Source organism: Dendropsophus ebraccatus, chromosome 7 (assembly GCF_027789765.1).
Source record: "Dendropsophus ebraccatus isolate aDenEbr1 chromosome 7, aDenEbr1.pat, whole genome shotgun sequence".
Taxonomy (NCBI): domain Eukaryota; kingdom Metazoa; phylum Chordata; class Amphibia; order Anura; family Hylidae; genus Dendropsophus; species Dendropsophus ebraccatus.
The window spans coordinates 97632076-97653205 of NC_091460.1; the positions used below are offsets into that span (position 1 = coordinate 97632076).

At 46.1% G+C, this 21130-nt stretch overlaps 2 protein-coding genes across 2 annotated transcripts in view; one reads left to right on the forward strand and one right to left on the reverse strand.

Annotated features, from left to right (window-relative positions):
• LOC138796917 (beta-1,4-galactosyltransferase 1-like) overlaps positions 1–21130 on the forward strand; it is a 226130-nt gene that overhangs the window by 68040 nt on the left and 136960 nt on the right. The window lies entirely within an intron of this gene.
• On the reverse strand, positions 5901–10463 carry LOC138797586 (uncharacterized protein DDB_G0287625-like). The gene is made up of 2 exons (XM_069977936.1): positions 9407–10463; positions 5901–6055 (listed from the first exon to the last, which is right to left on the reverse strand). The coding sequence occupies exons 1-2, from the start codon at positions 10352–10354 to the stop codon at positions 5990–5992; spliced, it is 1014 nt and encodes a 337-aa protein (XP_069834037.1). The 5' UTR covers positions 10355–10463; the 3' UTR covers positions 5901–5989.

Consider the following 21130-nt stretch of genomic DNA (forward strand, 5'->3'; position numbering starts at 1 on the left):
CAAATGGTATACTTAGGGGGGTGGTGGAAATGGAAAAAATGCCATGTATCTAGATGTAACCAGCGCTCCTCCTGGACCCTGCACTTACCACAACTGGAGTACATCAGAGACCCCTCCATGTGCAGAGAGATTACCTGTGACAGCTCTCTGCAGGCCGGGTCGGGGGAGGTGCTCTGTCTATCATGCTGTTTATCAGAGCAGTGAGGAGAAACTTCCTGCTGGTGCAGAGGTCAGGTCAGCTGTCTCCTCTTCTGTGTGGTGAGTCCCCCGCCCCTCCTTCACTCTGTCCCGGTTGCTGAATGAGAAAGGGATCGCTCTGCCTAAAGTACTACATACTGCAGTAGGAAGCAAAATAACTTCAGGGGCTTGCTGGCACCCCCCTGGTCTCCCCTCGCTACACCCATGAGTTAGGGCCCTAATACACCAACAGATATCTGACAGAAACTAAACACAAATTTCACTTTCTCAAAAAAGTTAGTACACGTGTTTCAAAATTCATGCTTTATTGATGCATTATCCAAAAACTATTAAAAACACGTATTAAAAAACATCCCAGGGGGCTCGGATACCATCTAATGTGGGACAGATGGTGCAATATGTATAAATATATATACAATCAAGTGCTGCAAAGATAGATGAAATTCACATTTGAGTGGCAATGATGAAATATCACATAATTACATGGATATAGTAAATAAAGTGCAACTGCATATGATAGTAGTATAAACCTAATTATCGTTGTAAATACATGATCAAAGCCACATAATAATTTAAAGGACAACTCCGGCGAAAATTTTTTTTGGCTTATTTAACACACATTACAAAGTTATATAACTTTGTAATGTGGTTAAATACCCGGTCTGGCCCCCTTCCCCCACTTTCCGACCCCCGACCCCCCACCCCGGAAGTTAAAGAATATATACATTACCTATTACGGTCGTCACGGTCCTCTTCTCTGGTGTCGGGTGATGTCAGAGCTGGGGGCGGTCCGGGTCTTCTTCCTCCTCGGCGTCTTCATTGAGAGTGAATGGGAGAGAAAAGGCTGCTGGTGCACATGCGCACCAGCAGCCTTTTCATTGGCTGGAGCGCATCACATGGCTTCCAGCTTGCTCAGCCCTGATTGGCTGAGCTTGCTGGAAGCCATGTGATGCGCTCCAGCCAATGAAAAGGCTGCCGGTGCGCAAGCGCGCTGGCAGCCTTTTCTCTCTCATGGACCCGGAAGAAGGAGACATCGCTGGACGGCGGACGCAGGTGACGGTGAGGCGGACGGCGGCCGAATGGAGTGGCGATCGTCACCGGAGGGATGGTGAGTATGGTGTCTGTGTGTGTCTGTGTTTTTTTTTTTTTGGGGGGTCCCGCCGGAGTTGTCCTTTAATGTTCAATGTGAATAAATCAAAAAAGGATATAAATCTACCAGCACTATAACAATTTCATAACATAAAGTACACATGGGAGTTTGCATTAGACAAGCAAAATCATGTTAAAGTGCATGCGCAGATAAGTAACAGATTAATTATGGCATATACAAAAATATGTTAAAAGCACAAGCATAATCACATTGCAGCTGGACTCCCTCACCATTACCCATACATCAGACCAGTACACAAAACCCCCATACCAGGTGTGCCCCTAAATCTGACAGAGTCTGATATCTGACAGAGTTTTGCAGCCAAAACCAGGAACAGACTAAACAGAGAACAGGTCATAAAGGAAAGACTGGATATTTCCTCTATAGAAATAAGCTCCTGGCTTTGGCTGTAAAAATCTAACAGATAATCTTATAGTTACATAATTTATACGGCTGAAAAACGACACATGTTCATCAAGTACAACCAAGGAGGGGATGGATGCAGGGAAGGGGGATATACAAGGAGGGGATGGATACAGGGAAGGGGGTCGATGATGATAGATTCTATACATATCAGTTAATGTTAATTTTGGTTTAAAAACTTGTCTAGCCCTGTTTTGAAGCCCTCTACTGTTTTTGCTGTGACCAGATCCTGGGGTAGACTCTCCACAGTTCTCATTTTAAAGGGTTGTCGCCTTCAGAGATTAAACCTTTTTTTCTCCAGGCGGAGGCAGTGCCCCCTTGTCCTTTGAGGGGGTTTTATCTGAAACATCTTTTCCCCATATTTCTTGTAGGGGCCATTTATTTATTTAAATAAATTAATCATATCTCCCCTTATACGTTTCTTTTCCAGACTAAACAAATTTAATTCTTTTCATCTCTCCTCATAACTAAGATGCATACTCCAGAGGCCGTACCAAAGCTTTATAAAGCGGTAATATTATATCCATGTCCCAATAGTCCATGCCTGTTTTAATGCATGACAATATCCTGCTGGGCTTAGAAGCAGCTGACTGACATTGTGTGCTGTTCTGTAGTCTATTATCTACAAGTACACCCAGATCCTTCTCTATCAGCGACTGTCCCAGAGTAACTTCCCCCAGGACATATGATGCTGCAGGTTATTAGTACCCAGGTGCATAACTTTACATTTATCCACATTGAACCTCATTTGCCAAGTGGACGCCCAAACACTCAGTGTGTCTAAGTCATCCTGTAACATCTGCACATCCTCCATAGACTGTAGATCTTTTATTTAAAAATATAAAACATAACAACAAACCAATAATATAAATAACATAACTGTACAATATATACAAGTCCATAAAAGTCCATAAGCGTATTGGCTGGTCCAGCCTCACACTCACCAAACGCACCGCTGTATTATCCCCCACACGTGCAAACTAGATTTTCCCACAAACACCACAATAATAACACTATGAAACTTAACTTAACTAACAATAACTAACATAACTATACTGTACACTAACCCCCTGATCCGGTTGCATTCCACAAAACTAAATAAATGCACAAATGAATACATAAATGAATATATACATAGAGCCCTACACCAAACACCATAACAATTATAATTTTTTTTTTTTTTTTTTTTTTTTTTTTTTTTTTTTTTTTTTTTTTTGGGCCCTGAGCTGGTCCCGCATCCCATGCCCCCAGTACATGATAACAGACGTCCATGAACCAGCCCAGGATTTTCTGTTTATACTAAAGTCCCCAGAAACCCCCTCCCCCCATATAACCCACCACCCAACCTAACACTAAAACCCAACCCCAGGTGGAGACGAAATATGCAAACTATATACACAAATAAACACACTAATAATACACACACTAATAATATACACAAACATACACAGCAAACCATAGTGGGGCTTCTCAGCCGCACACACAGCCCGAAAGCCCAAGTTCAGTACCTGCAAGCCCTATATTCCTATACAGCTAGAGCACAAAACAAAAGACTAGGGTGTTAGCATCAGCCCACCACCAGGAGAGGAGACGCAGGCTAAGGAACCTTATAGGCAAAGCCCCTCCAAAGACAAGAGGCCCTACCAGCCCCCAGCCTCTCGTACTCCAAAGAACGCACCTTCACCAGGTCACCGAGTGTGCCCCTAACCACCTCATCCACAGGGAGGATTTTACGTTGCGTCGACACTAAACACCGTGCACTCCACGTGTGGTACCTGACCACTATGCTGACTAGGAATAAAGTGCTCCGGTCCCAGCCACCAAGGTTTCTGAATGCTCCATAGGCCCATTCCGCATAGGAGAGGCGGGCCAACCTGGGCCACCCGATGGAAGCGCCCACCCTGTTGTAAACCTCTGTATTAAAGGGACAATGAAGCAGAAAATGCTCCATGCTTTCCAGCATGCCTCCACACTCCTCCCGGGGACATCCCCGATCCTCAGAGCTCCTGCACTTCAGATTGTCCCTCACATACAGTTTCCCATGGAAGCAGCGCCAAGCCAAGTCCCAAAACTTCAAGGGGATCCTGATGGAATTCAATAGGCCCAAACCAACCTCCAGATCCCGGCTTGGGCAATCCTTGAGCGCCAGCGGTTTTTGGAAATGGGATGACAGGACCCTATTGTCAAGGAATTTCCTCGACAGAGTCCTAATCTCCCACATCCCCAAACCCCACCGACGAATGACCTTCAGAACCATGGTAGCGTAAGCCGGAAGATGCCCATGTGGTGTGCGAAGATCCTTCACTTGCCCTCCTGTCTCCCATTCCTGGAAGAAAGGCCGAAACCATCCCCTACAGGAGAATACCCACGGAGGAGCCCTCTCTTTCCAGAGGTTTGCAATGTTGGTCTTAAGAAAGGTATTCACCAGGAACACCACGGGGTTGACCATACACAACCCCCCTTGTCTCCTCGTACGGTAAGTAACCTCCCTCTTGACTAGGTTCAGTCTATTCCCCCATAACAGTTGGAAGAACACACTGTAGACCCGAGTCCAGAGCGGTTCTGGCAAAATGCAAACACTGCCCAGATATATCAACAAAGGGAGCAGGAAAGTTTTGATCAGGTTAACCCTTTCCCTGAGGGTCAAAGACCAACCCTTCCACTGATCCACCTTCTGAGCGGCGATCTTAAGCCTGCTGTCCCAGTTTTGTTTGGGGTAATCCCCTTGGCCGAATTCGATGCCGAGAACTTTTGCAGACTCCTGGGGCTCTGGAAGGGTGTCCGGGAGATCAAATCCAGGATCTCCACCTCCCAGCCAGAGACTCTCACACTTATCCTGGTTGATCTTGGACCCAGATGCCTCTGAGTAGCGCTCCACCTCTGACATCACACACCGCACCTCCTCTTGCGAGGAGACGAATATGGTGACATCATCGGCGTACGCTACCACCCTCAGAGTGGAATCCGGCACCGCAGGGTCCATTGTCACCCCTGCCAACGGTCTACAATCAATCCTCCTAAGGAATGGATCAATTGCAAACACGTACAACAGTGGGCTCAAAGGGCAACCCTGACGGACACCAGACCCAACCTCAAAAGAGCGGCCAATCCAACCATTCACAAGCGGGAAACTCTCTGCCCCTGCATACAAGGTCTTAAGCCAATCAACAAACCCCCCCGGCAGGCCATATCTCAGAAGAACAGACCAGAGGTACTCGTGGTTAACCCGATCAAAGGCTTTTGCCTGATCCAAGGACAGCAAGTACCCCTTCCAGTGACCTGCCCTACCCTGCTCCACAGCCTCCCGGACACCGAGCACAGCACTAAAGGTACTGCGGCCTGGAACAGAGCAATGCTGGGCCCTCGAAAGGAGCTGGGGTGCAAACTTCACCAGCCGATTAAACAGCACTTTTGCCAGAATCTTTCTGTCCACATTGAGAAGCGCTATGGGACGCCAATTCTCAATGCGGGACGGGTCTTTACCCTTTGACAAGATGATCAAGGCTGACCTCCTCATTGACCTCGGCAGAGTGCCCGAGGAGAGACACTCATTAAATACTTCAGTCAAGAGGGGAACCAAAGTGTCCTTAAAGGTCTTATAGAACTCAGATGTTAAGCCATCTGGACCGGGTGACTTCTTGAGGGCAAGACCATCAATAGCCACCCTGACTTCCTCTTCTTGGATCATCTCTGTCAAAACGTCAAGAGAGGGGTCTACCCCTGGTTCAGGGACGGTTTCAGTCAAGAAAGCTGAGGCCCTATCCCGATCTAGATCCTTCCTCCCCAAGAGGTGCGAGTAAAAGGATCTGACGACCTCCAGGATCCCTGATCTGGACCTTTTCAGGGATCCTGTACTATCAATCAGTCCTGAGACGATTTTACTATTCACTGACATCTTGCAGTTTCTGTAAGGGTCGGGCGAGCGGTACTTCCCGTAATCCCTCTCAAAAACCAAAGATGCGTGTCTATCATACTGGCACTTCATTAGCAAGGCTTTCACTCTGGAGATATCATCACGACTACCTCCAGTCGAGACAAGACGTTCAAGTTTCTTCCTCAGGCCCTGGTACAGGCGATACCTGTCCAGACTCCTGAGGCTCGAGAGCTGGCGGAAGAATCTCGCAACCCTTTTTTTGAACATCTCCCACCACTCTGACTTACTGCTACAAAGGCCCAGCAATGGTACCTGGCTCTGAAGAAAATCCTCAAAGGACTGTCTTATTTCCGCTTCTTCCAAGAGAGATGAATTGAGCTTCCAGTAGCCTCTACCCATCCGGGGGGTCTCTGTAACATTCAGAGAAAACAAAATTAAACAGTGGTCGGAGAACTCCACCTCAACAACGGACACCGCTGAAGAGACGGCTTCCTCCTTTAAATAAAACCTGTCTATCCTGGACCTACAACTACCCCTATGATAGGTGAATCCCGCGTGGCCTGGTGTATGCCGGATGTGGACATCCACCAGGCGAGCCTCACTAGCTATACTATTAAGGGCGACGCCATCATAAGTCAGCTTGTCTCTGGAACCTCCCCTATCCTGGGGCCTCGTGACAGCATTGAAGTCCCCTCCAAAGACCACCTGCCGACTTGTAAAAAGATAGGGCTTGATCCTCATAAAGAGACACTTCCGATCCCACTTGGACTGTGGACCATAGATGTTAATAAGGCGAAGTTCTTGTCCCTTCATGAGGATATCTAGAATCAGGCACCTCCCCATTTCTAACTCAATAACCCGTCGGCATTCTACCGGTGCGGCAAAAAGTACCGCCACCCCGCTATACGGCTCGGCCGCAAGAGACCAGTAGGAGGGCCCATTCCTCCATTCCCTTCTGGCTTTAAATATAGATGACATGTCTGTAAGCCTGGTCTCCTGCAAAAAGAAAATGTCAGCATTAACATGGGCAAAATAATCATAGGCCGCAAATCTAGCCGTATCTGACTTAATGCTGGCTACATTAATGGAAGCCAGCGTCAACGGAGAGGGTGCCGCCATCATGGGTGATTGAGTTCGATGGCTTTCTTCTTCCCACCCCCCTTCTTACCCTCCTCACACTCCACGTCAGAAGAACTCTTAACCCTTTTTAGTGATACAGAAGTGTCCATATCACCAGGCTTATCAATATTACCGTCCTCGTCCCCAGACTCTGGGCCAGTCCCCTCCCCTGAGGACATAACCTCCCCAGGAGAAAAAGACTCGGCGCCCCCTGGAGGCTTTGCCGCCACCTTCATAACCTCACCCTCAGCTTCCTCCTCTAGAGAGGAAGAGATGTTGTCGAGGGCTTGGAACTGATTGGAAAGACCGATCAGAGGGGAGCAAGTCTCACCTTCCTTTGGCACCTGGTCCAGGATAGGAGAAGATCTCAAATCTCCCTTTTTTTTACTTGTACCCCGCTTACGTTTCTTCTCCTGCCATCCCTGCCCGTCATCCTCATTCGCGCTCCCACACTGGGACGACTCAGGGGTGACAGCACCTTCCTCTCTACGCAACCTCCTGACCTCCTCATTCAGTTCATCATCCCTCAGGGCCTCAGCAGCATGATTGGCCTCTGGAACAGGACCAGAGGTTCTCCCAGTAACTTGGGATTCCCCCATGGCCCTCTCCTTTTGGCGCTTATCAAGACGTCTCAGTCTCGCTGGCGTCGTCTTCTTGCTATTCCTCACTGGCCCCTCAGCTCCTCCACCTCTGCTAGTCCCCTCCCCAGCAGATTCCAGCTCATGGCCTTCACCCGCCGGGGCCAAGACCGCATTGGCAAAGGAACGAGGACAACGACTGAAAGGGTGACCTAAGTCACCACACAGGTGACACCTAATCTCCGCACAAGATGCAGCATGATGGCCTACACCCCCACACAAGGCACATTTCTGTACCGTACAGTTGGCACTGAAGTGTGTGGGGTCGCCGCACCTGTGACAGAGCTTCGGCTGACCCTGGTAGAAGATCTGGATACGATCTCTCCCGAGGAAGGCAGAAGATGGAATATGGGTAACCGTATTTCCTGAACGTCTGAGTTTTACCACAAACGTCCAGGCCCCTGACCAGATGCCAAACTCATCCCTATTTTTTTGTGGAATACCAATGACCTCACCGTACCGCCCTAACCATGTCATGATATCCACACAAGAGAGTGACTCATTACGGGTCAAGACGGTCACTCTCTTGACTTCATTTTGGCGAGACAATGCCTGCACGGCAAAATCCCGCCAGCCGGGCTCGTTCTTTATCAATTCATAGTTCGACCAGAAAAGCTCAAGCCCCTCCGGCCGAACAAAACTGACATCGAACTCAGGTGTACCATGAGGATGTATCAAAGCATAGATGTCAGTTGCCTTGAAGCTCATCTTCAGCAGAAGCTCAACCACCTTGGTCCTTGAAGGACATGTATCACTGCCCCGCCACCGAAGACGAACCACATTCCTACGGAAACCACCCTGCCCGGCTGTTGGAAGGGAAGTGGCTTCCCCTCCTCTTTGTTCTCGGAAGGCAGCAAGGCCATGCCTTTCTATCCAGTAGGATAGATCAACCTCTCTTCCCTCTACATTGATCGATCTTTCCCCCCTCTTAAGAGCCTCCAGGAAACGCCGTCGCAACATGCCGTCCCCAGAGCCTGGAGACGAGGAGGGCATTCTACCTCCCCCAGCAGCAGCGGCCCCCGCATAACTTCTCCTAGGGGCCGTCACTGCTGGGGGTGCAACCGGACCAGTCCCTGCCCCTACACCACCATCACCACCTCCCCCAATAACATTGTCTCTAGTAACTTCCCCAATCCCCCCCATAACATCACCACCACCCCCAATAACAGCATCACCACCTTCAATGACATTGTCCCCAGTAACATTACCACTACCTGCAATAACATTTTCCGCGATCACATCATTCCCAACCCCAATAACATCACCACCCCCCATAACAAAATCACTACCACCCCCAATAACACTGCCCCTGGTCACCCCACACTCCATCACTTCATCATTCATACACCCCGCACCCCCATCCCCTCCCTCATTTACACTGGCTGGACCAGCAGCAGATGCAGCACAGGATGATAATGATTCTTTTGTTTTTGCTATCCTTTTTGCCTCAGCATCCCGGGGCACTAGAGCTGGGACAGCCTCCGCTGGCCCTTTAAGGGACCGGACAGCTTGCTTGCCCGGTCTAGAGGCCATCCCAACTCTGTTCTTTTTAGTGCCCTCCGCCTCATCAGCAGTGTCTTTAGCATTGTCCAAGTGCCGCTGATCAGCGGGATCAGTGGCACCAATACAAAACAAAATTTTTCTTTTTGCAGTTTTTATTTGGCCAGTCTTGTTGGGAGCGTCTGGAGCCACCACAACTACCTCCGGCACTGGGTCACCCCCCCCTCCCACAGGGGAGCGAACTACAGCACCGGAGTCTGCCTTTTTGCCCACCGCTGGGCCACCCTCACTGTCCGGCCGTTTAGCCGATGCCTTCTCTGCTCCATCCCTGTTACTGCAAACAAGGCTGGAGCTCAGCGCCCTTTTAGTATCTGTATTCTCCCCGCACCTTTGCACCGAGTCCACTACAGAACACGGGCTGGGCTGGGTAACGGGGCTCGCACAATGAACCGACCCTGCGGCCGGCTCAGGGGTCTCAGGGAGGGGGGTGTAGATGTAACTCACCACTTCTTGCTGCTTTGCCTTGGTCTTTCCCTTCTTGCCCCCAGGTGCCTCCTCTGGGAGTTCATCTCCAAACACAAAGTTCTGAGGGCACAATGGGGACTCGATCATCCTAATCTGGGCCATGAGCGCCCCTCCCTGGCCACTGCTGTCACTGTCCTCCCCTGAGTCGGCAGGTGTCACCACTGGCTGCTGTGCAGGGGGCCCACTGTACGGAGCCTGCTGGTGTTGCTGCAGGCTGCCAGGTGGGTCTGGCTGTTGGTCTTCATCCATCTCATCGTTGTTGTCGTCATCATCATCATCATCATCATCCACCTGGCTTTCAGGTTGCAGCCCCATCAACCTTCTTTCTCTGTTATCAGCCATCTCCCGGAAACGGTCATCATTTATAAGTTTTTCTTTAAATCCACCACTCATCTCCCGTATCTCCGCCTTCCTCTCCTCCAAATCTTTTATTTCCATTTCAAGTCTCTTTACCTCCGCCTGGATCTCAGACTTCTTTTTCTTTGTAGCCTGGTTAGCCCTGGCACGGGCGTAGCGCAGTTCCTCCCGGAGCCTCCTCAGAGACTTGCTGGCTTCTTCATACTCACGGAGGTGGCTCATGACCCGGGAGCCATAGGTGGAGAGAGACTCCCGGGCCCTCTGCACTCCCCAGCCTTCCTCACCGAGGTCGGCTTCACCCCCGTGAGCACTCAGCTTTCTCCCAGAAGTACCTGGCTTTCTGCTGGTGGCACTCTGCTTTCCTGAGGTAGATTCTTCCTTTTTGGAAACCTTTCGGCTTCTTCGGTTGTCCACAGCCTCAGTGGGGAGAGTAGGAATGGAGTTACTGCGACTCCTGGTGGAACGACTCATCCCCGAATCCTCAGGTGTACAGGCCGCTTGCTGGCTTCTCCTGCTCCCCGGCGGCCTACCTCGGGAAACAGAAGCCTGGACCTCGCCTCTCTCGCTCATGCCTGGAAACCTGCTCCCCCCCTGGGGAGGAGAGAGCAGGCCCAGGGGCAGATCTTCCTTGCTTGGAGCTCAGGAGCAGCAGACACGCACAGCCTCTCAGAGCAGGACCACACCCAAAACTAATTGGAGCTGCAATCACCACTCCAGAGCTGCACTCACTATTCTGCTGGGTTGTCGCCTTCAGAGATTAAACCTTTTTTTCTCCAGGCGGAGGCAGTGCCCCCTTGTCCTTTGAGGGGGTTTTATCTGAAACATCTTTTCCCCATATTTCTTGTAGGGGCCATTTATTTATTTAAATAAATTAATCATATCTCCCCTTATACGTTTCTTTTCCAGACTAAACAAATTTAATTCTTTTCATCTCTCCTCATAACTAAGATGCATACTCCAGAGGCCGTACCAAAGCTTTATAAAGCGGTAATATTATATCCATGTCCCAATAGTCCATGCCTGTTTTAATGCATGACAATATCCTGCTGGGCTTAGAAGCAGCTGACTGACATTGTGTGCTGTTCTGTAGTCTATTATCTACAAGTACACCCAGATCCTTCTCTATCAGCGACTGTCCCAGAGTAACTTCCCCCAGGACATATGATGCTGCAGGTTATTAGTACCCAGGTGCATAACTTTACATTTATCCACATTGAACCTCATTTGCCAAGTGGACGCCCAAACACTCAGTGTGTCTAAGTCATCCTGTAACATCTGCACATCCTCCATAGACTGTACTGTACTACAAAGCTTGGTGTCATCTGCAAAGATATAAACATTGTTTTTAATTCCATTCTCAATATCATTAATAAACAAGTTAAACAGAAGGGGGCCCAGTACTGACTCTTGGGGTGCACCACTTATTACCGGGGACCATTCGGAGTAGGAATCATTGACCACCACTCTCTGGGTACGATTATTAAGCCAGTTTTCAATCCAGTTACAAACTAAACTTTCCAAACCCATAGACCTTAACTTACCCATTAGACGCCCATGAGGGACTGTGTCAAACGCTTTTGCAAAACCCAGGTACACTATATCCACAGCCGTGCCCCTCTATCCAGGCTTCTACTCACCTCTTCATAAAAACATATTAGGTTGGTTTGACAGCTTCTGTCCTTAGTAAAACCATGCTGGTTATCACTTATAATACTATTCCCCCTTACATACTCCTGGATGTATTCCCTTATAAGCCCCTCAAATAGTTTCCCCACAATGGACGTTAAGCTTACAGGTCTGTAGTTACCTGGAGAAGTCCTAGAGCCCTTTTTAAAAATTGGCACTAAATTTGCCTTACGCCAGTCCCTCGGCACAATAACAGTCTGCCAAGAATCACTGAATATTTCAAACAAACGTAAAGATATTACAGAACTGTTCCCTAAGAACTCTGGGGTGTAATCCATCAGGCTCTGGAGCTTTGGTTACATTGAGTTTATTTAATTTATCTTGGACCATATCTATAGTGAGCCAGTTCAGTACATTACACGTTTTAGCAGCAATGGCTCCATCCACCTCAGCTCCATCCTCTTCTTTTGTATATATACGGAACTGAAGAACCCATTAAGTAACTCAGTTTTCTCCTGATCCCCAGTTATTACCTCCCCATGACAATTATTTAGGGGTCCTACATGCTCTGACCTTGATTTTTTTTTAGGGATGGTCCGAACCTGCCGAGGTTCGGGTTCGTATGAACCTTAACTCTCTGCATCAGATTCCCGCTGTCTGCCTGCTCCATGCAGCGGGTGGATACAGCGGGAGGACCGCCTGGAAAACTGGCATACAGCCTATGGCTATGGCCTTATCCCAGTTTTCCAGGCCGTCCTCCCGCTGTATCCACCCTCTCCACGAAGCGGGCAGAAAGCGGGAATCATTGCCGAGAGTTCGGGTTGGTACGAGCCCGAACCTTGGCAGGTTCGGACCATCCCTAGTTTTTTGGCATTAATATATTTGAAGAATTTTGAGGGGGGTTTCTTTTGCTATCTGTGGCCACCTGCCTTTCATGGTGAATTTTTGCTGCTTTAATTACATTTTTACAGGTTTTGTTGACTTCTTTGTAATGTTTAAAGGCTACAGCTGACCGCTCTGATTTATATTTTTTGAATGCCCTTTATTTGTCATCTATAGCCCTTCTAAGCTCGGTTGTAAGCCATGTGGGATTTGATTTTAACTGTTTATATTTGTTACCTATAGGAAAATATTTGGCAGTACAATTATTTAATGTGGATTTAAAGATTTCCCATTTATTTGCTGCATCAGTATGTGACAGCAGCCGCTCCCAGTCTACGCCCTGGAGATCTGCCCTTAACCCAGGAAAAATTGGCCCTTTTAAAATTAAACGTTTTTGCCTTCCCAACATTTTTTTGTTTTCTACACTTTAGGCTAAAAGTCACTATATTGTGGTCACTGTTCCCAAGGTGTTCATGAACAGTGACATCCCCAACCAGCTCAGCATTGTTAGAAATAACCAGATCCAACCGGACATCCCTTCTAGTTGGCTCCTCCACAAACTGGCCCAGAAAATTCTCCTGCAGGATGTTAATAAATTCTCTCCCTTTTGTGGTTTTAGCTTAACCGTGACCCCAATCTATATCCACATAGTTGAAGTCACCCATTACCACTACTGTTCCCTCCCGGGCAGTCCGCTCTATTTGTCTATGCAACTGACCATCTATCACCTCAGTAATGTTGGAGGGTCTATAGATTACACCAAGAAAAAAATTTTCACCATATACTTCCCTCTGTAGTTCTACCCACAATGATTCCACATCATCACAGTCATCACCCGCTATTGCATCTGTCAAACTCACTTTAATATAATTTGTAACATACAGACATACTCCTCCTCCCCTTCTGCCCACCTGGTCCCTTCTGAACAACGTAAATCCCTGAATATTGACAGCCCAGTCATGTGAGGAGTCCAGCCATGTCTCAGTCACACCAACCACATCAATGTAGCCACTATATTACATACTACATTGTCATCCCTCCACATCCCTTGTTTAAAAACCCCTCCACCCCTACTAGGATTCTCTCCCCCAGCACAGCGGACCCCCTTACATTTAGGTGCAAATTATCTGTGGAAAACAGATTGTACCCAAATGAAAAAATCAGCCCAGTTTGTCCACCCTTTCCACCACATGCCGAACCCTGGCACCAGGGAGGGAGACAGCAAACCATTCAGTTGAGGCGGTCTTGGCGACAAATTATTTTATTCGTCTTCCTGATTATAGAATCCCCTACAACCACTAGCAGTCTAGGCCTACCTACTTTACCATCCCTCCCATTACTAGTTGGAAGAGTGCATTAAAAGTAGTAAGAGGTGATAGGATAGAAGAAGAAAAGACTCTTATAGGTTCACAGAACCATGTGACACACAAATAAACAATAACCCTTTACACTGTGCACCATCTAAGTACACATACTCACAATAGCAACATCAAGTGGTGAAACTTTATCACTACTAGAGATGAGCAAACAGTATTCGATCGAATAGCTATTCGATCGAATACTGCACTGTTTGATAGATTCGAGTTCGAGATTGAATATGTGAAAGAATATTCAAATCTAAATTAACTTTACTAAAACAGCTAAACAATTGTTTAGCTGTTTTAATAAAGTTTACGCTCCCTGGGAAAGCAGGGAAGCAGAATTACCCCACTATCACAGGGGACGGTATTACCGGCAATAGTGATCCCCAGCAATAATACTGCTCCTTGTAATAGGTAATATTTAATTAATAAATTAAGAAAGCTATTTTCCTTGTACAATAGCATAATTAAAATAAAATGCTTTTTCAATTAAATATACTGTTAATCAAAAAATATATAAACAAATGTATATAGATACTGTATATATTTATTTACAGTATATTTAATTGAAAAAGCATTTATTTGTTTTAATTATGCTATTGTACAAGGAAAATAGCTTTCTTAGAACAGAATTTGCTTTATTAATTAAATATTAAGTATTACATGGAGCTGTATTAATTCCGGGGATCACTAATGCCGGTAATACAGCTCAATGTAATACAGTGGTACCTTGGTTCTCAAACTGTTTGGTTCTCAAACTGCTTGGAACTCAAACTGTATTTTCAAGGAAAGTTTGCTTTGGTTCTCAAATTCTTGCTTGGTTCTCAAACATTTTTCGGGCACCCAGTCTTGAAGTACTTGGTATCTAAAATGTTTTTGTGAGCGTGGATGGTGGGTTTTACGTGGTGAGTTTAGCACTGGTGAGGCTTCACATACAGTACAGTACAGTATAAGACTGCTGGAGTGCATATACAGTATAGTAGTAGTACAGGCAGTGCACCACCATCTCCCATCCTGTACAGTACTGTATAAGACTGCTGGAGTGCATATACAGTACAGTAGTAGTACAGGCAGTGCACCGCCATCTCCCATATGTCAAAGTGCTGGGATGGGGGGACTCTATACAGTAAAGGATGAGTGAGGAGTTAGTGGCTACTGTACTATAATTGCTGGTTTGGTTGAATGTTTCTTGTGTATAATGTACTGTGCAGTATATAGTGCTGCTCTGTAATGTACTGTAGATATTAAAATGGGCACTTTTCAATGTAATATATGGGTATTGTAAGTAATTATTGGTGGATGCTGGAACCAATTAAACACATTTACATTATTTCCTATGGAAAAACACTGCTCGGTTCTCAACCTGCCTTAAAGAACCAATTAAATTCGAGAACCGAGGGACCACTGTACTTTAGATTTAATTAAAACAGCAAATGTTTCTTCTAATTATGCTATTTTTTTTTTATCAGCATAAAACATTAGCAACATTAGAAGATTTTGTTTTATATGTCTGCCCAGCTGACATATAAAAAACACCCCCACACCCCTTGGTATTTTATAAAAAAAAAATCCCAACAACTGCTAGTCATCGATGTAGTCCACCGAATCTGCCATAATCCACAGGATACCGATATCTGAAAAACACACAAAAAACACACAAACAGGAGCACAACAGCCATCATTGTGAGCGGTGTTGTGTACCTTACAGTATGCATCATCTTTACAGATCGCTGTTTACAGTGTGGCACCCAAGTGGTTAAATTAGGATGCATTGCATCCCCCTTAACCCTTTTGGTGCCATACTGAACAATCTGGCCCCCAGGGGGTTAAGTAAGGGTCCCCACTTAACCCCTTGGGGGCCAGACTGCACCCATACCAGCAAGGAAGGGGTTAAGTGACCCCCCCCCCCTTCCTTTCTGGGATGGGTGCAGTGCAGGGGACGGGGAGAGCCTTCTACTCACCTTCTGAGGTCTTCTCTCTTTGCCGGAGCCTGGCATAATAAGTTCAGTGTGCCAGCTCCGGCTCCTTATATGTCCACCCAGCCAATGAGCTGGGCGGACATATAAAACAAAATGTTTTTTTTCTAATGTTGCTATTGTGATAAAAAAAAAAAAAAGCATAATTAGAAGAAACATTTCCTGTTTTAATTAAATCTAAAGTATTACATTGAGCTTTATTACCGGCATTAGCGACCCCCGGCATTAATTACAGCTCCATTTAATACTTAATATTTAATTAATATTCATTCATTCTAAGAAAGCTATTTTTCTTTTACAATAGCATAATTATTACAGGGAGCGGTATTATTGCCAGGGATCGCTAATACCGGTTATAACGTTCCCTGTGATAGTAGAGTAATACTGCTTCCCTGCTCTCCCAGATGCATTCCAGAGGTGTTTGCATCACTTTCTAAAGATGTCTTTATGGACTTGGTGACCTCCAATTCGTCGAATCTTGATTTCCAGACCCCAAGGATTTTTTTCCCATAGACTATAATGGGATTCGATATTCGTTCGAATAGTTGAATATCGGGAGCTATTAGAATCAAATCGGATCAAATCGAATATTTCACTATTCGCTCATCTCTAATCACTATCTTCATCACCACTGACTAACAATAAGTACAGGCTTTTACGAAGGGTGAAACCAATCGCAACACCCGTGGTAGGACACTACAAGTGTATTGCATTTTATATTTAGGTTAATTAAACAGCTCAGGTTGCAGTCAGGCAACCAGATTTATAGACACAGAAGGTGAGAGGTTTTCTGTTTTCTCCTTTTCTAATGTGATTTATTCCTCTTACCCTGTGATTCTGCCAAAATTCCTATTTTTCACCTTTATAACCATCAAGTAATAACCATTGTTAAAGAGCGGAATTACCCTCATACTTCTTTTTATGCCTACCATTTCTTTTAATATCACCCAAACTTTACCTGTAAGATTAATGAAAAATGTGGAAAAGGGTTGCAGAAAATAAAAAGGGGGTTGGGATGGGAAGAGGGCCAGGGAAATTTTTTTTTATCAAGTTCCTGACGCAGCAGGTATTGCAAAGTGAATGTAACAGACATATAGTTACAGCAATAGTAACTCTCATATTAACGCAGTTAATTGTGGTTGCTCACCTAGCAAGGCGCCAAAAAAGATGGTACTATCGCTGTGCAAGAGACAGCTGCATTAGCAAATTAAAGAGGGTGATACCAGAGAATAGTGATCTCAGAACAATTAAACCTTAAAGGACAACTCCCGCGGGACCCCCCCCCCCCCCCAAAAAAAAAACACAGACACACACAGACACCATACTCACCATCCCTTTCGGTGACGATCGCCACTCAATTCGCCTGCCGTCCGCCTCTCTGTCACCTCCGTCTGCCGTCAAGCGATGTCTCTCACTTCCAGGTCCAGGGGATGGAAAAGGCTGCTGGTGCGCATGTGCACCAGCAGTCTTTTCTCTCCCATTCACTTTCCATGAAGACGCCGAGGAGGAAGAAGACCCGGACTGCCCCCCCGGCTCTGACGTCGTCGTCTCAAGATGGCGCCCGGGAGAAGAGGACGGTGACTACCGTAATAGGTAATGTATAATTTCTTTAACTTTCGGGGGGGGGGGGGGGGGGGGGGGTCGGGGGTCCGAAAGTGGGGGAAGGGGGCCAGACCGGGTATTTATCCACATTACAAAGTTATAGAACTTTGTAATGTGTGTTAAATAAGAAAAAAAAAATTTTTGTGGGAGTTGTCCTTTAAACATTTATGCCTGTAGGTTAGGGTCCATTTACACAGAGAAATTATCTGACAGATTATCAGTCAAAGATTTGAAGCCAAAGCCAGGAACAGACTATAAACAGAGATCAGGTCATAAAGGAAAGCCTGAGATTTCTCCTCTTTCCAAATCCATTCCTGGCTTTGGCTTCAAATCTTTGGCAGATAATCTGTCTGTGTAAATGGACCCTAAAGTCTAAGGAGTCTAATATTTGTGACTCTTCTAATGAGGATTGGTGTGTATTTTGTTCCATCATCTTGTGACTGATTTATTAAAATGTAGCACTGCCATAGTGAATGTATCTAAGTAAAAAGTCACACAAAAAGTCGCAAAAATTGCGCAAGCATATTAACTTGGTACTGTCCTGGCAGGCCTGTAACTGTTTGGGCGAATTTTAAAAAAGTCGCAATTGATAAATTGGGCGCTAATCTTGGATTATGCAAATTTTTTTGTAAATACTCAAAATAGGCAAATTAAAAAATATTGCATCTAAAAAATATTGGCCTGTCGAATACTGGTTCATAAATAGAGCTTAGACCAAAAATGGGTGAAAAATCCAATTATTCACAAAAAAATAGGTAAAATAAATAAGTTAAATAAGATAAATTTCCCCCAATGTTTCAAAAAAATTGTTCTTTTATTTGTGTATTTTTTTTTTATTTTATTTAATCATAATGTACTGCACTGGGGCTGCCATTTGTAATAGCATCTGTGTACTGGTGCCTGCATGACACATACATTGTTGCTTTATGGCAACTGCCTGTGCATAGAGGGCAATAGACGGTTCCAGTCCTAACTGCTTTGCTGCGTTCTGAAAATGCCATGCGCACCTCACAGCACAGTGGGAGGGAAACCAGACTCCATAACTGTGAAGCCCATACAGAAGACCCCCTGCATGAAGCTCACCAGGTGTAGAGTAGCCTTAAATGTTCTCTGACCAGAATGAGCAGTCATCTCCCCCTCTCTCCAGCCTTTAACAAGTAATCTGGTATGTAGCATATTGTAGTTTGTGCTGTGTCTGGAGTTGGGACCTCGAGGAAAACTCTAGACAAACAGCTAAAGGCCCTATTCCACGGAACAATTATCGGCTGTATTCGGCAGATATCGGCCTTTATGGCCAATAATCGTCCTGTGGAATAGAAGGCAATGATCAGCCGACATCGTTTATGTCGGCTGATCGTTGCGTCGTTTGTCTTTCAAACATGTTGAAATACAAACGAATCATGCAGCAATGATCTGCTGCCGTCGCTCCGTGGAATAAGAGCGGTGGCTGCATACCGCTGCTGTATGCTATGGGCTGCCCGGACGATCTAGCAATCACCTGGACAGCCCCCCTCCCCCACAGCTCCCTGCGACCCCCCCCCCCCCCCCGGACTCACCTACTCAAAGCTGCCATGTGGAATAGTGGCAGCAGCGAGTGGGGAACGAGGAGCAAACAAGTTCTAATAGTGCTCATTTGCTCCTCTCCGTCGGCCTGTGGAATAGGGCCCCCCATCTGACCCCCCCCCCCCAAACGGCTTGTACCTTCAGATAGCTGCTTTTAATCCAAGATCTGTCCTGAGGTCCGTTCGGAAAGTGGAAATGTCCCAAGGAGTGTGTGTATACTGTGTTGGTGCGGGGCAAAGAATCACAGAGTCTCTTTACCATAAATAAAAGGTTGTTTACTCTGAAAGTACGTAGGTGCAGCAGAACATACAGCTTTGCCTTGACAGTATAAATGACATTTGATAATACAGGATCCAGATCTGTGACAGGAGTATAGCAAGGAGTACAGTCATGCTGACTGAGTTGTGTGCAGAGAGATAAGGAATCAGAGTAGTAGAGAGGAGGATGTCTTGAGAGTCCCAACCCAAGTAGTAATGTGCTCTGCCGGGATACTTGAGAAAGAAGAGAGAATACTTGTGCCTGTGTTTTGACCTTTGGGTGTTCGCACCACCTATTGCCTACTAGTGCCAGGGGACCCATCCTAGTGGGTGACACAAACCCAACACCCTGTTACCTGGGATGAGCGGAATGCTGAGGTTTCACTGCTGATAACTGCGCTGTGAGATAGAGCTCCTAGGCTCTTAGCAACTTTGCTTTATCCGGATCAGTTCCTAGCTTTCTTTGCCTTCAGTGGTTACTGTCCTGCACTGTGCCTATCCTAGTCCACTGCATGGATTGAGATGATCTCTGACTTGTCCTCTCCTGTGAAGGTTTTAACACTGCATAGTGCGTTATAGAGTTAGTTGGGAAGAAACTGTTAGCTGCGTCTTATCCTGCTTCCTCACCATACAGGAACCTGACTAAGACTACACTTGACTTTTAGGCTGGGGAGCTGGCAGAGGGCCAGGGCCCAAAGGGACCACTGTAGGGAACGTTCTAGCTTGCGTCCTTCCCCTACAAAGTCCAATATCAAAAGACCACACACTTCCTGTCACCCACATCATTTCCTAACTACAGCTACTGCAAGATATGCTGTGAATAGGTGAAGAGTGCATATAGAAAAAGTAAAGAGAGAGATGATAGGATAGAAGAATAGACTCCCATAGGTTCACAGATCCATGTGACAAACAAATAAACAATAACCCTTTCCATTACTCAGCTGTGAAGCATCTGAGTACACATACCTATAACAGCGACATCTAGTGGCAAAACTTTATCACTACTTACACATAATAGGTACAGGCTTTTGTGAGGGGTGTAACCAACAGCAACACCCGTGTTGGGCACCACAATGGCTGGTGGGAAACATCTTTGGTAATCAGGGCTCCATTGGACGGCCCCTATGTGACACTGCAGGCTCCTATTGGCTGACGCTCCCAGGGGTTTGTGATTGTCAAAGAGGTCTCCCCACAGCCGTGACTAGTTAGCACAGAGGACCCATACCTGTGTAGGTAGGATTTACATACGGCACGGGACATTTACAAACTGCGTTATCTGGAAATATAAGTAATGCTCCTAGCGAAACTTATATGGCTTGAAACTGTGCCGTATACTAATGCATTTATAGATGCAGTAATGTTTTTCTAGTGATTGGTTGCCTTTAAGTTCTAAGAAACAATAGCGAGTGTGGGTTCAAAATGCTCAATATACCCTTAAATAAGTAGATTGAAGAGTGTAGATTACAAAAGAGGTGTCATCTGTTAATTGTTCCCACTCTACCGGTATCTCTGGGGTTGTGCATATGTGACACAATGCCCTAAAACCAGTCTGGCAAGAGGAAGGGAGGTGTTAGGTAACCAGCATGATGGGCGAGGTCAAATTTGCAGCAGTCAAATATGTATTCAATTTTTTGTAAGGAAATAAAAATAAAAATTAAAAAAAAAATATGAAGAATACATTACACCTGTACAGAAAAAAAGCTGACACATTCTCTTTAAAGGTCAACTCCGGCGGGACCTAAAAAACACAAACAACAACAAAAAAAAACACAGACACACAGACAGTTCATACTCGCCAAACTCAGGCCCTCCAGCTGTTGCAGAACTACAATTCCCATCATGCCTGGACAACCAAAGCTTTAACTGAAGGCATGAAGGGAATTGCAGTTTTATAACAGCTGGAGGGCCTGAGTTTGACACCTGTGATCTAGAGTCAGTATTAAAGAAGTGGCACCAGACAGGAAAGTATTGGTTGTTAATTTAAGGAAAATGACCAGACTGAAAGGAGAATTCTGGCCAAAAGCTATTTTAAAGTATGTTATTGCCCTTGGCACCGTCATTCAGCACCAGGGCGGCCGC

Excerpts from the sequence above, each read along its gene's own strand:
- LOC138797586 (XM_069977936.1), bottom strand. The coding sequence starts at position 10,354 with ATGAGCGAGAGAGGCGAGGTCCAGGCTTCTGTTTCCCGAGGTAGGCCG. Across the intron at positions 6,056-9,406 it reads AGGCAAAGCAGCAAGAAGTG|AGACCCCCCGGATGGGTAGA; the intron begins GTGAGTTACATC and ends TGAATGTTACAG.